We start from the raw sequence: 15,852 nt of genomic DNA, 5'->3' as shown, positions 1-15,852 counted from the left end.
GTTCCACACGTTGCCTGATTTTCAGAATAATACTCATGTAACTGCAGTTAGATGAGTGACAGCGTTTTAATCTGAGGAGGACAAAATGAGACTAAGCTCCACCAAAGTTTTCTGATGAACAGGGACACGTTTGTATCCTTCTGCATTGAGACAACTGCATCAGCTGTAAATATCGAAGTTTAGGCAGAGCAGGTGGAATATTTGCAGCTTTAAGACACAACTAAGAACATTCATACAGCAGGTAGGGCTGGTTTTCTCATATCTGCCTTTAATTCCCCTTAGTGCACCAAGCAGACTGAGAGCGAACGAACGTCTGGAAACATTAGCAAACGTCTTTTTATGGAGCAGTTTTTGTCCGCTCTTAACTGGAGAAATAACTTGAGTGTTAACCGTGTTTCAAATGAAAACTACATTTTCTTCTGACTTAAATTTGAACTGATGCTTTACCTTTTAACGTCCGCTTTCTCCAGCAGTTTGAATATTTAACAAAATATATCCAGAGTATGTCTGCTATCCGGCATTAAACCCACTCTACAGAGATCATGTCTGGACATAGTTTAATGCACTGAGGCTCCGGCCTCCTCTCTGGCAGTCATCAAAAGTTATTCCTGGAAACACTAAAAACCATTAAGTGAAGTGGAAATGGGTGAAGTGGGGTCAGGTATAGGGAGTACAGCAAAAAAAAGGTAAATTACCACATTCTGTCACATAATAACTCCTGGAATGTGTTGGATATCGCAGATTGATTATATATAACAGCTGAAGAGTTTCCAAGGGTGGAATTTTCTGTAAAATTTATCTGGCTCGGAGTTGCTGGCTCTGCTCGCTGACTGGAGATAGAGAAGGAGTGACATTTAATTTCACACTTTTGTCCAACATGGGGGTGTATTTTAAATGAATCGCCTACACTGTTAAAGCACCACAGAGGGATTAATGGCTGATTTATCGCGCGTTTAGCTCGAGGATCTCAGATTCTTGTGCGAGGAGCAGCAGAAGCTGCCGGCGGATCTGGGTGTTAATCGTCCTCGCAGAGCTGAAGTCTGCCCTTGTTAAAACATGATCTTTGGAGTAAGGCTGCAGGAACAGGACACTGTTAATTATTTCTTTATTTTAGTGGAAGCTTACTGATTTCAAAGCATTGTTTCAGTTGTGTGTTCTAGAATAACAAGAGTCCTTAATGACTCGTTGTCATTTCTGAACACTTCAACTGTGAAGCAGCTTCAGCAATGCTCCAAAAACATATTCACTTTATTTATCATAGTGTGAGATTTTGTTCTATTGCCATCAGTTCCTGTTTTTATTCGATAATTCTTGTTTCAAGCTTTTGCTCAGTTTTCTTTTTCACTTGTTCTTCATAAGCCAGTTACTTATCTGTGTACGTACTCCACCCTGTATCCTTCTATTGCAAGGCTTCCAGGCATTTCTCCTGCTTTCCTCTGACTTCTTTAAGTTTAGTTTTAAACTCAGTCGTTCCAGTCGTTTCCTTTTATTTTTCTTTATTTCAAGTTTATTCTCCTCCTATATGGACTCTGCACGAGTTGTAGACGTGGTTCTTGGTGTCTGAAATCTGGACTGAAATTTTGTTAATATTTTACTTTGGTGTCCTGCATTTAAATCCTTTTCTTTGCACCGAGTTGTTGCATTATTATTATTATTATTATTATTATTATTATTATTATTATTATTATTATTATTATGATGATGATATTGTAACTGAGGAGTTGTGGTACATGTATGATGTGCAGTTTGTCTGGATGGGATTCTTTTAATATTTTGATCACTTTTTGGTTCCGTCTTTGTTCCTCAGTGTACATGCAGACTAAATAATTCAAAATTCGAAGTAAATAAGTTATTGGATGAAAAATATCTCGCCTGTTGGAGGAAAACTTTGGGGTAAAATCCTAAAATGCAGACCTGGGAGCGGGACTTGCTGGCCCTGATGTACTCATTACCTGCAGGGCCACGTGCTGGGGTCGGGTGCTGTGCAAACTAGGTAGTGGGCAAAGGCAGGGACCTTGGCTTCGTGACCTCCAGCATCGCAGACTCATTCAGTTAAACTACTGAATGCCAAATGCACAAGTGGTGAGGGAGCAGATTCACACCGGGCTGTGACTGCTTTCCAAGCTGTGATGCTACATAAGTGATAAGCTGTTTGAGTTTGTGAAAAAGCGTTGTTATGAACCTGGATCACATGTTTGTTGGCAGATCTCCGTGATAGCTTCATTTGATAGGACTGCTGCCTGTGGATAATCTAAATTAAGAGGTTCACGAGTTGGTGCCAGAAGCTTATAGGTACATATGTAGAAACTGAAACATGGAGCGTGCTGGGAAGAAAGGCATTCTTTTTTTGACAGTGGTGCCAGGAAAATAATTAGAACTTTAGATGATGTGTGCCAGCTCGTGCTGCTGAATTTCAAAGACAAAACTCAGGATTCCTGGAAAAACAAGTCTCGTCCTTCCTGTTGCCACAGTGCTTTAACAGTTTGAGCTGACTGAAGGAATCACCTCCTAATATTTTATTCTATTTACTTTTATTTAATTTTTTTTTCATTATGTCCATTCAGTGCTATTACAATCAGTAATTCCCTCTTTAGTCTGCCACTCCTACACACACAGAAACCAACGCAGCCTGTAACCAACTGTTAAGGTGCAATTTTATCTCCTTTGGATCCATCTTGCTGTTTTCTACAGCTATATCTGGCTGCTTTATATTAATGAATTAATGTATTAATTACATACTGCTTGGTTTTATCTACTATAATATATAATAATAGATTATAATTTAAAAACTGCAAAATAATTACTAAATAAAGCTCTACAAGAGGAGAAAGTACTGGAATGTAAAAAAAAAAAAAAACTACATTAAACTTTGGTACAGTCCAAATGCATTGGTGTGGGGGGCTAGTGCCCTCCCCACAGACTCGCCCCTGCTCAGTCTCGTCGTTTCCACCTGCATCATTTGTAACTTCGAAAGAAACAAAAACTCTCTAAACTCGACTGTCAGTGGGTCGGTAAGAATAAACTGCAGGTGAGTCTCAGCTCAACCGGCCAGCTGTTTACTCCTAACAGCTGCATCGTTCAGGGCTGCTCTTATCAATTACACAGCGAATTCCACCTCTTTCACACCAGCTGTCGGTTTGAAGCACATAAGTGCAGAACAAAACGGTACAGACATTTGTTTGTACCTGCAGCCATTCAACTTCTACTAAAGCCTGCATCAGAGGATGCTCTTCACCCATGGATCACTTTAAAGGGACCTAATTATGATTCTCTCTCGCTCTCTCTCACGATACACATGACAAGCCCTTGATATATATTTAGACTAAAATGCTAACTAATTAGTTAGCCTGGTTAGCAAGCTGCATTAGGAAATTTTATAGGACTTTGGAGCGTGATGTCACGAGAGGGGGCGTGACCAGGATTTTTGGTTGAGACGCCAACTTCCTGGGCCAAACAAAGCTCAAGCAAAAGCACGCACATCAGCCATGGTTCGTACTTGCTGTGTGGTCAGCTGTAATGTTCGATCGCACGACCAGCAAGGGAATAAGCTTGAGAATGGTCTCTTTTTATTCTTTCCAACTGTGGGCATATCTACTGTGATATCACTCCTTTGTGAAATCCTGTTATGAAGCTTCGAGATGGCCATTTTCACCTTCACCATCTTGGTCTACTTAAACCAGATGTGTTTTTTAAGCCATGGGTAGCACCCCCTGGTGGCAAGTTAAAAATAATGCAGACCTGAAAGCGAGATCCATCTGTTACTCCATCTATGGACCTGTCAAATCAGTCCCTAGCTCTAATATCCAGATACAAGAGTTATTAAAAATTCACATCCAGATGTTCTGAACTGTCATATAGGCAAAAAAGTTTTTATAGCAAGCTGTAAAAAAACAGTTTCTGCTGTAAAGTTGTATATTTCAACATGGGAGTCTATGAGAATTGACTCAATTTTGGAGCCAGCCTCAAGTGGCCATGAAAGGAACTGCAGTTTAGTGTTCACTTCATTTTTTAGCATTGGAGGTTGCCACTTATCACCAGATGTTGTTGATCCCAACTTTTAGCTGAGTGCATTTTAGCAGCAGCGACTCTGCACAGTCATTATTGTACACGGCTCTCAGAACAACAGGATTTGTGATAAGTGTTGAAAGAAAAGGTTGTTGACCTCAGAGTTGCAAACAACACAGCTTTTAAAATGTACTATTAATGTCATGTTGTCCCATTTTTCTGAGCTCAGTTTATACCTCAAAGAACTTCAGCAAATCTTGAACAAGATAAATTGTTTAAAGGGTTTTTTTTTAGCAGCAAATGTAATAAAAATGTGACAGAATGCAAAGAATGAGTCGACTGCGTCTCTGTTGAAGAGAGTTTCTGCACTTTCCAGCTCACTGACAGTGATGTAGCATTAAAGTCTCTGCTGAATGACCTCCGCTCAGCATTTATGTTTCCAGGCTGGCTCTCATCTCATGAGGTGCTGCATGATTGTTTTCTGCTCTGAAGTTGGTCAGACTGGAGTTCAGGTGTGCAGCTCAGGACATATTGTGATGTTACATTAAAGTCTAACCTATTTAAAGAGGGGAAAAAGTAGGACTGAAGATGCACTGGAAGGCCATGGAGGCAGAGGTGGTGCACATAAATTGTTTTTGAGCTTTAAACTACACGATATAGCTGTAACTTCATAAACTTAAATTCGTACACTTTTTAATTAACCTGTTAAGCCCCGGGACTTTTTGAGAGGTTCCTGCTTGACAATGACATGCCCAAAGGGAATCGACTATTTCATCAGAGTATTTCATCAGAGGTGCAAGCATCAAAGCAGATGCCATTGTGCCAAAGTAACTGAGGACAAAACACTGAAAAATATTAAGAGTTTTTTCCTGACCTGGTCTTTTATAATAAACCCTGCAGAAGATCAAAAACTGACAAAAACCAACATATGGTTACTACCTGTGCAAAGATTGTAAATTGATTTCACTTTAGCAGCATCAGACTCAAAAAGTTGATTCTGTTCATCTGAGCGTGGCGCTTTCAGTGGGAAACGTTTTGTCATCCAAGTGACTTCTTCAGTCAGTACAAACAGTACATTTGCATAATGACTGAAACTAGCACCACTGAATGAACAATGGGCTGTGAGGTCAGTTCCTTGATCATTAATAAATATATATATATATATATATATATATATATATATATATATATATATATATATATATATATATATATAATTGTCATGACCATTGATCCTTACCTGGACGATTGAGCTTACATCAAGACAAAGTTACAAATGTTTTATTGTGCAAGTTAAATTTGCTTGAGTATTGAATTAGGCAGAACAGCGGCCAACAACACTCTACACAACGGTAGACTGGTGTGTAACAACCAAGCGAATGAGGCAAAAAAAATATAGAGATTTTTGATGGGAATCTGGTCTCGAAGTGAACTGAGAGAGAGCTGTGCAGCAAGTGTGATTTTATCGTGGTTGAAGCCAGACGGCAAAAGTAAGAGGGAATTTATTACAATGTTTTTCAAACGTGAACCATAGTTTTGGTCTTCTTTTGCTGCTGGTTCCGAATTTTGGTTAGAGAGTGATGAAACTTACAGCTTTAGGCAGTGATTTGTGTTTTTATCCTTTTGCTGAATCTTTTTACCTGCTCTTTAGTCATTTGCTGTTTTAGCTATTTGGTGGTTGCTGAAATGGTTTTATAAGCATTCAAATGTTCCAGTCACTTTCATGGCCACAGGAGTGTAAAATCAAGCACCTATGCAGTAGAGATGGACCGATCCAATATTACGTGTTGGTCCAATACTGGCCTAAATTACTGGATCGGATATCGGAGAGAAATAAAAAATGTAATCCGATCCAAAGTATCACAAAATCACCTCACAAAACGCGCTACTTGGCGTAACCCAGCTCGGCGCATCGGAGCAGTATGTGTCACCTGATAGAGCGGCTGTTGTCTGCGAGACCTGTCGGCGGTCTGTTGGAGCATTTGGAGCTTCGCTACATGCTTCCAAACCGCTGCATGTTATCTGAGAGAAAACTATCCCAGAGAAGTAAAGCAAGTGCGTAAGTTAATCTCTAAATGTTTGCATAGTATTCAAACGTTAAGCTTAACAACTGATATATGGAGCCACAGCTGGACTGGCCATCAGAGTTCCATATTGAGGGGAAAAGGAAGCGATTTGTCCCGTACTTCAGCTAGAATGAAAAAAGACACAAAGCTGGAGTTATTCTGTCCTTGCTGCAAAGCTGACTCTTCTCTCCCCCTCCCTCCCCAGTTCCATCATGAAACTGATCAATGATCAGCTGGTGTCATGGCTGTGTGCGTGCAGGCAGGAAGAGAGGACCCAAAATGCAGGAGTCACGGAGGCAGAAGTAACTCAAAATACTCAGCTTTATTGCTGCGAAGAAACTGAACAAAAAACGAACTAAACTGGGAATACGGAACAAACTAAACAGGCAGGCCGGCAAACAGAACACACAGTGAAAGTGAGGGTACAATGCGACAACGAGCAGGGGAAGACGCAGACACTAAATACAAGAGGTGAACAGAGCTAAGAGGAAACAGCTGGTGCAAATCTAAGTAGGGGACACTTGTTGCTCATTGGCTAATCACTTCATGGTCCTGATTACCTGACCTTCTTGTCTTTCTGGACACTAATGGTAGAATAAGTTGCAAAAGAAAATCATCATGTTGAATGACTTCAAAAGGATTTGAAACTAGAGATTAAAAACCTTAAACCCATCAGGAAAGTGGTGTTGAAGTAACTTACCAGGGGAGTATCCATCCATCTTTCCATCCATCTATTTTCTGCCACTTATCCAGGCCAGCTCGTGAGGGGATCAGCCTGAGCAGAGAAGCACAGATATCCCTCTCCCAGCCACCTCCTCCTGCTCATTTTGGGGAACACTAAGGCATTCCCAACTGAGAGACATAATCTTTCCAGCTGGATCTGGGTCTACCCCGGGAAATCCCGCTGATAGGTGTTAAGTCAAATTGTTGAATGTTGTCATTGTGTTTCTTAAATTTGTAAAGTCTTGGTTCAAACTATAGGATCAAAGGCATTCCTTTGTCTGACCCATGACACAGACACACACACACACACACACACACACACACACACACACACACACACACACACACACACACACACAGTGCCTTGTCTTAGAACCATTGGGGGCTTTTACGGTGGGAGGTGCTTGTGTTGTATTGTGTAAACTGTAACTGTCATGTCTTTAAATAGCTGCGAGGAGAGCTGCTCTTTGAAGGATTTGGGCCAGAGACAGGTGAAGAGCATTTAGCTTCACAGCCTGGTTCTGACCAAAGCTTCCCTCCTTAGCGAGTAAAAGAGCGGTTGAAGATGTTCTGTCTTGGTTTCCTTCTTCATGAGGAATAAGTCTCTAAACTAGCGGGGCCTGTGGAAACACAGACTCAACAATAGGACATACCCGTAATACCCTCACCCAGGAGACATCCTTTCAGATCCCAAAACAACTTCATCTGGGTCGTTTCGATGTGGATGTGGAATGACCTCTCACCATGGCTGAACCCAGCCACCCTCTGGAGAAAACTCATTTGAACTATTGGTGTCCACAATCTTTTTCTTTTTGGGGGGGGATTACCCAAAACTTGTGACCATACACTCAAAAAAATCAACTAGGGCATGTGTTTGATTAACAAAGTAGTAATATGTTTACATCACATGAAGAAATCATTTTTATGCTCATTAAATGATTCATTCTTTTTTGTTGAATATAAATCAAAGAAAACTTTGATGAGTTAAATTCGTTCATGGCAATCCAATGAGAATGAGGTCCATCAAACCAAAGGCTCTGATAGCGTCATGTATTGCGCATGCTCCACGCCCACCGGATGCGGAAAGGTCCGTTGAGAAGTTAACGAGCGCACGTGGAGTTACTTCTTTGGCATACCTGATAGTGAGGTAAGTAATATTTCTTGATATATTTATTTAGGTTAGTGGAGTGAGAGATAAATACTATTAGTTAAAATTTTTTACCTGTGTAGTGTGGAGATTTATATATAGCAGGGAGGTTGTAGACCCAAACATTTTTCAAATGTAAGTCGGTGAATTTAATGTTTTTTTTTAAAACTTAACCGGAGTCGCTAATTGTTGCAACAGAGCAAAAACTGATGAGGTTATTTTGGTAAGTTCGTTTTTTTGTTTTTGTTTCTGTCGACTTTGAATGAGGTGTGTTTCATGGTTATCTGCGTTGGTAGGACTGTTTTTCTTCTCTGGAGTTAGCTAACTTTGAAGAGCGGGAAAGCCGCGTAGAGCCGTAATGTCTTCGCATATAGCTCCATGAATGAAGGGTTACTTTCTGCTTAACCGGAGTTGGTGATTGTTGGTAGTAGTGGTAAGACTGACCGACATGGTTTTGGTGATTTTATGAGTGTTTTATGATGCTCTATCTAAAATTCCTGTTTTTGTCAGTGGAGTTTAGTCGCGGCAACCGCATTAACTGGATTGATGAAAGGTTTAATTCAACTAAACCAGCGTTTAGGGGAGTTAATAACAAGGAGTAAGATAAAATCTGTCACAATAATTGCATGTGCATTTTCTTTTTTTGTAATATATTCACTTAGTTTTCGAATTCAGAATGATTTAGGTGGATACTTGTTCGGGTTATAGTTTCTCTGGTGCTCTGCATTAGGCTGACTAACGGTGCGTTCACACCGAACGCGATAGACGCCCCTAGCTGATCGCGTGCACATTTGCACCTCGAAGCGCGCCCAGCATGAACTGGTCGAGCTTTATATGCAATTTTCACGCGTATGAAGAAGAGATCTGGGAGGAAGTAGTGCCAGACGGTATGTTATTAAAATGGCAGCTGTCAATCTAGCGTTTGAAGAAAGAGTCTCCCTTCTCTATTTGCTGTGGAGAGCAGAGCAGTGCCTAAAGGACGTCCTCACCGTACCTGGGTCCATCAGGTCTTCCACAAGCGTGAGCAGTTTGGTGAGTTTCACCACTTGCTCCAGAAGCTCCGTCTGGATGACGGCCGCTTTCAGCTGTACCACCTTCTGTCCCTTGCCGAGTTTGAGAAGCTGCTGTCCCGCAGATTTTACCAACTCGAGCGGTAGACGTGATAAGCGCGAATGCACAAAATGCACCACACAAACTGCAGCGCGTATTTTACTTCGCGCTTCAAAGGCGTCAGTCATGTGAAGTAGGCAGAAAAGCGTTTTCTCAATGCAAATCTGCTTCCGAAGTTTAGCTGGACCCCCAGTCGCGCTTCATCGTGCTCCTCCATTGACTTTACATGTAAACCTGAAGCTCTGGTCGCGTCTATCGCGTTCGGTGTGTACGCACCGTAACAGTCTTCACATTTCACAGTATGTAGATATTAACACAAATTTGTCAGAGTAATAACTTTGTTTTAATTAATTTCTCTCCCCAGAAATACATCACAAAATAAAGCCACATTCCCATGCTCTGAGATTCTTATGCACCTCCTCAACAATACATGGTAAGTTCATGTTTGCCTTATTATTATTATTATGTTATTTATTTTTTTTGGATGATGCAGAAGTTTAATCTCCTTGACGTTTTCTAATGCATATTTCATTTTTTATCAGTGACGTGTATGTGGCAGTGCAAGCATTGTGTTACCAGAGAGAGCAGCAGGTACAAATTACTTCAACATTATAAACTACATCATCATTACGGAATAGGTCAACATTATCTGTGCATATATGTTAATTGTCCGTGCACATTTAAGACTTGGAGTGGACTGAACACTCATGTCTATAAAGCTCATTCATCTCAGTTTACACAGACAGCTTCAAGTTCAGTAACTTTTAAATGTGAGTTATGTGACTGCAGTGACGTCTTCTCTGAGAGAGATTTTTTTGTCCATATTGGAACACATCTGCGAAGTAACGAGACAGTTAGTTGTGTGTTTCTTGGTTGCCCTTTCAAGACAAATATTTACAATACATTTTATACACACAAAAAGAGGAAGCATCATCCACACACACTTAAAGATTTTAAAGCCAGTGTAGTTACACGTGTGGACCCAGTTCAAGTGATAGAGTCCTCTGATAATGTAAGGGCTAGCTGTTCTGAAGATGTATCCTATGGTGAATTTGAAAGTGAGTCAGTGACAGAATGTGATAATAGTGCTGTTGAAAATCAGCCCGAACTAATTGAACGGAAATTAGCAGTAATATTGTTGAAATTGGAACACATATTTCATGTTCCAGCAAAAGGATTAGATGAGTTCTTAGAGGAGTTAGTTTTTCTGTTGAGTTCAGCTAGTGTACCTCTGACAAAACGTACAATTACAGAAATTTTTAAGAGCCATAACCTCCATATTAGTCAGGCTGTTATTGAAGAGCTTGCAAATTCTGTATGTGTTTCTAACCCTGTGGCTAAAATATTGGGAAAGTGTGGCCCTCTTGCCACTCCTTATAAAAGAAAACTATACTACATACAAAATTTTAGGGTTGTAGAGCCTGTTGAGTATTTTTTATCGATAGACCAAAGGAAGTCATTTCAGTACATCCCTTTATTACAGTTATTGCAGGAAATATTGAGTCACAATAAATTGCTGGATAGAGTGATTGAAGAACAAATAGCTCAAGAAAATAGAGAGAATCTGAATGGTGATCAGAGGGTTTACAGATCTTTTCGAGATGGGGAGCATTATAAAAGAAATAGCTTTCTAGATGGTGAGAAGTTGAGAATTTCTATTAACCTTTATATTGATGATTTTGAGGTTTGTAATCCTCTTGGGACCTCACGGAAAAAGCACAAGCTTTGTGGTGTATATTGGGTCTTGGGCAATTTACCACCTGGTTCTCATTCAGCCCTTTCATCCATTTATTTGGCAATCCTTTGCAAGAGTGAAGATTTGAGGACATTTGGGTTTGAAAAAGTCTTTGATCCACTTTTGAGAGATCTGGTAACTTTGGAGCAACATGGTGTGTTCATCAGTCAGTTGAACGAGTGTATTAAAGGAACTGTGAGCTGCGTCATAGCTGACAACCTAGGAGCCCATGGGCTGGCAGGTTTTGTGGAAAGTTTTTCTGCTGAATACATATGCAGATTCTGTACAGCTAAAAAATCTGAAATAAAGTCAGTGACTGCTGGTGATTTTGAGCATAGAACACCGGAACTTCATGAATTCCATTTGAAGCGTGCACAAGAAACAGCAAGTGCTTGTTGTGGAGTTAAGCGAGATTGTATTTTGAGTAAGAATCTGAGCCATTTTCATGTCACTGCAGGCTACCCTCCAGATGTAGCACATGATCTGCTAGAGGGCATAATACCAGTGGAGCTTGCGCATTGTTTTTCTTTTTTAATCTCTAAAAAGTATTTCACCTTAGAAAAACTTAACAACTTGATCCAAAATTTTGAGTATAAATGGGCAGATAAAACCAACCGGCCTCATGCAATTCCCCAGACTTTCTCATTAAAAAAAAATATTGGTGGAAATGCACATGAAAATTGGTCTCTGCTTCGTTTGTTGCCTCTAATTATTGGTCCACTTGTTCCAGAGGATGAACCTGCATGGCATATTGTTTTGGATCTGAAGGACATTGTGGAGCTTGTTGTAGCCCCTGTCCAGTCTGATGAGTCGATTTCCTACCTTGAGTGTAAAATCAGTGAACATCGCCAGAGATACCAAGAACTTTTTCCAAACAACAGTCTTCTCCCTAAACATCATTATTTGGAGCACTACCCTGCTCTGATTCGGCATTTTGGGCCTCTTGTCCACAAATGGACAATGAGATTTGAGGCAAAAAATAGTTTTTTTAAACAAATTGCTCGCCATACAAACTGTTTTAAGAACATACCTGTTACACTTGCCAAAAAACATCAGCTCGTGATTGCCTCTGACTTGCACTCTTCTGACCATAAGACACCTTTAATGGTAAATGTTGGCTCATCAGTACCAATTGATGTTCTGAAAAGTGATATCGCAGTAGCTATAAAGCAAAGATTACCAGATGAAACTGATGTCCATATTACAAAAAGCGTGTCATACAATGGCATGAACTACAGCACAGGAATGATAGTTGTTCATGGGCAAATATTTGGTTTGCCAGAGTTTGCAGAAATTCTGCAGATTTTTATTTTGCATGGCAGAATATACTTTTTTGTAAAAAAGTTCTCTGCTTGGTATCGAGAGCACTTCAGAGCTTTTGAGCTTGACATGTCACATGCGAGAGAGGTGTCTCTGATTGAGCATGGGGAACTACTCGATGACTACCCGTTAGCTGCCTATTCAGTGGGAGGCCTGCGTCTGGTTACTCTGAAGAGACACACTAACTTGCAGGGTAAACAGGAGTGATGTTTGTAAGTATTTTCCCCCTATATCACCTGGCACAGTAAATAATACATCATACTTTGCAGACCAATTGCTACTTAATTTAGTGAGAGTAGATTTCTTTTAAGCATCTTATGCAAGAATTGTCATTAATTAGAAGAATGCAAGACAAATCTGGAAAATGCACTATTCACTTCTCCAGTAAAAAAATTCCTCGAGGCCAAGGTGACATCATCAAATTATCGTTGACATTAGAATTTGTTACACACACTCGCACAATAGTCAATGAGTACATCTTTATTTATTTTTTAAATATTTGATATTTGTCCAGGTCAGCATGATGCCCCAGCCCATAAGACTGAGGATCATTCTCGGAGAAGATGATGCCAGGAAACTAATTTTACCAGCTGGGATATCAGACTCCATTGAGGAATTGTGTCAGGAAATAAAGACAAATTTTGGAGTGCAACAGGATTTTCGTCTTCAATATCAAGATCCTGATTTCGGAAATGATTTTGTAAATCTGACTGCGATCTCTGAAATTAATGATAAAGCAACTTTAAAGGTTGTATACTTGGATAGTGTGCAGATGCAAAGTTTTACAGAAGATGGAGTGACATGTCAACCAGTGCGAAGTCCAACACATTCCTTTTCAAGCTCTTCAGACACAGACAATACAAGGCCCGTTTCATCGTCAGGTTCATCACCGTCTACAAGACTGTCAGTGTGGCCAAGTGTCTTCACAGTCCCTCGTTTCAGCTATGAGGCTGAACTGCAACTTGAAAAGGCCAATGCTGAGTTCATTGCTGGTGGAACTCATTTGACCCCCTCACCAAAACTGAAATCCCACCTTTTAGAAAGGCTGGCTGAAGAAATAATAAAATTTAAAGTCTATCCAACTGACAATGACCTGAATGAAGTTGCAGAAGCCCTTGTCAAACAGCATCCTTGTCTGAGGGAGCAGGGATCCTTTAATGGCTGTTATGGTTGGAAAATTAGCCTCAAGTATAAAATGGCCAATGTCCGGACCAAACTGAGAGGCCTGGGCTGTGCTGAGGTGTTGGTAAATTCACTAAAGAACAAGGCCCAAGACAAAAGTAAGGCAGCATTGAATGTGAAAAAGCCTAGAAGAGCAGAAGTCAATTACTGTCCGCAGTATCCAAAAGGAGAAACCACTGACAGCCTGGAAAAAGAGAGAATTGCACTGCTTTCAGAGGTTCAGAAGAGAAACAATGACAATATAGTGACAATGAAAATGCAGAAGACTTTTTCGTACAGAAGGCAAGAAGTTATTCAAGGACAGCCCTTTATTGCAGATTTTAAAAGCAGATGGCCAGCTCTGTTCACCGAGAAAGAGGTGCATGTCCTATATGTCTAACTTTTAGAGTGTGTTTATGGTTGACCAGTTATTTCTTGCTTCACTAATATTGACATAACATAGTGATAAAACAGCTAATAATTCCTGGTATGTCCTTCCTCTGGTGCATATTATAAGTGCATTGTTCATGTTTTTCAGATTGACAAGGAATTCCTGCGCATATCGACAGTACCGCTGCTATCTAGATTCTTTTATGAGCTAGACTTGTACACTCCACGCATGATGGAGCTCTTTCGAGGCAAAGGTGGGGTGGCTGGCAGAAAAATGAGACACATCATGGTGGCCATCTCTAAGGTGGGTTAGATCTGTGCTTAAGAACTTTTTATGCCCATAATCTGGCAATTTTATGAGCAAAGATATCTATACATATGGTAGGCAAAAGTCCTAAGAGGTTTTCATATCTTATACAAATTATATAAGCATCAGTCTTATATTAATAAGTAATTGATAAAATCGTATGGTTAATTTTGATCAAAATGGGGGAAAAAAACCCCAAAAAAACATTAGTGTTGCCTCATTTTGTGTCTGATTTGGTTTAGACAGATGTTTTGAGGTGGCTGTAGCTCAGGTGGTAGAGCAGGTCAGCTACTAATCAGAAGCTTGGCGGGTTGGTCCCAAGCTCCTCCAGTGTGCATGCCAAATATCCTTGGGTAAGATACTAACCCCAAGTTGCTCACCGATGCATTCATCGGAGTGTGAATGTGTATGAATGTTAGACAGTAAGCACTAAACCCGGTGGCGCCAGTGTTCGACAGCCTCGACCTCTGTCAGTGCGCCCCAGGGTGGCTGTGGCTACAATGTAGCTGCCATCACCAGTGTGTGAATGTGTGTGTGAATGGGTGGATGACTGGATATGTAAAGCGCTTTGGGGTCCTTAGGGACTAGTAAAGTGCTATATAAATACAGGCCATTTAAACAGTTTAGAAAAAGTGATTGGGTGAATGAATTGTTGTATAAAGGCAGCTTTGAGTGCTCTGAGTAGAAAAACGCTATATAAGAACCAGTCTATTTACCATGTGGCCTTTTGGACTCTTCCAAACTAAGTATTCCTTTTTCAAACTGCTGCCTAAAAGTTAAATATTGTCATTATGGATTCCCTTTTTTCTTAGGATGACACAATACATGCAAGACGAGCATGCATCCTGAAGTCCTTGTGTGTCTACCTGAATGAAGACCATGAGAAACTTGTGAAGGAATATACGGTCAGTTATATTCACAAGTTGTTCTGTGTTATGTAATTTGCTCCAGGAGTTATGGGTAATTTCGATATATGAAATGGTAAAATGTGACACCACGTGTGAATAAAAGATATTGCAATTGGTCCTTGTTTTGTTTCATGTCAAATTTCTGAGGTGTGAAACCAGAGACATAGAATTTAGTAAATATATCAGCATATTCACGCTGATTGCTGAATTCCTTTATTTTTTTCATATGTAGACTCAAACAAATGTATTATTATATTTTACGTCACAGAACACTGAGGCCAACACTGAAGCCATGGAACAAACTGTGATGGGAGTGTATGTCATACATCAGGAGGGTGCGGAGCCTGGAGATGACCCAGGGAACATCGGTGTCCTGATTGAAGGCGTGGAGGTTCTCACTGGTTTGAGGAGCATTGCAATTGCTTGTGCTCTGTTATTTGGACTGATATACTGTCTGAACCTAAGCTACCCACCGGAGCTCAAATGCACTTTTGAAGTCTTGCAAAAGATTATCATGAAGCTGGATGGACAGAGGTTGTCATCCAAGGCACAGTTCCTAAAAAACAAGCTAATGGGGTGAATGAGCTTGAAACGGACTCATGCAAGCCAGATATTTTTTTTTCAAGGTTTCTGCAATGCAAATATGTGTTTACTGTTTTAAAGTTTAAAATTGTAAGTTATAAAATGTTCATATAAACTATGTGGTTTGCTCTGCGGCTATTATACAAAGATTGTTTGTTCATAACTTAAAGTCTTATACAGTTTAAGTGTAAACACTGATTTTTGCCAGATGGCAATTGTTACAAAGGCAAATGCACACTGGTTTTCACAAATTGTTTGAGTGGAGCAGTTATGCTCAAAATTGAATGTTTTCTCCACACGTTAAATAGCATAAAGTCACTATTAATGGATACAGCCTGATTAAATGGAGGACTAATGTATGCAAGCAACATAGTAATGTTGTAATATTATAGTAATGT

The 15,852-nt window shown here is 40.1% G+C and overlaps 2 protein-coding genes across 2 annotated transcripts; both read left to right on the top strand.

Annotated features, from left to right (window-relative positions):
* The first annotated feature begins 9,193 nt into the window (after positions 1 to 9,193).
* LOC146631270 (uncharacterized) lies at positions 9,194 to 13,054 on the top strand. Its single transcript, XM_085356658.1, has 3 exons — positions 9,194 to 9,484; positions 9,594 to 11,758; positions 12,947 to 13,054. The coding sequence occupies exons 2-3, from the start codon at positions 9,602 to 9,604 to the stop codon at positions 13,052 to 13,054; spliced, it is 2,265 nt and encodes a 754-aa protein (XP_085212784.1). The 5' UTR covers positions 9,194 to 9,484; positions 9,594 to 9,601.
* On the top strand, positions 12,892 to 15,478 carry LOC146631269 (uncharacterized). The gene is made up of 4 exons (XM_085355227.1): positions 12,892 to 13,646; positions 13,806 to 13,961; positions 14,777 to 14,869; positions 15,141 to 15,478. The coding sequence occupies exons 1-4, from the start codon at positions 13,302 to 13,304 to the stop codon at positions 15,450 to 15,452; spliced, it is 906 nt and encodes a 301-aa protein (XP_085211353.1). The 5' UTR covers positions 12,892 to 13,301; the 3' UTR covers positions 15,453 to 15,478.
* The last annotated feature ends 374 nt before the right edge of the window (positions 15,479 to 15,852 follow it).

The sequence above is a fragment of the Diplotaxodon limnothrissa genome, linkage group LG6 (genome assembly GCF_057381915.1).
Source record: "Diplotaxodon limnothrissa isolate DT_005_m linkage group LG6, D_limnothrissa_male_GT1.1, whole genome shotgun sequence".
NCBI lineage: Eukaryota > Metazoa > Chordata > Actinopteri > Cichliformes > Cichlidae > Diplotaxodon > Diplotaxodon limnothrissa.
Note: the sequence above shows the minus strand (reverse complement) of the source record. Positions and strands in the feature narration are given on the sequence as shown.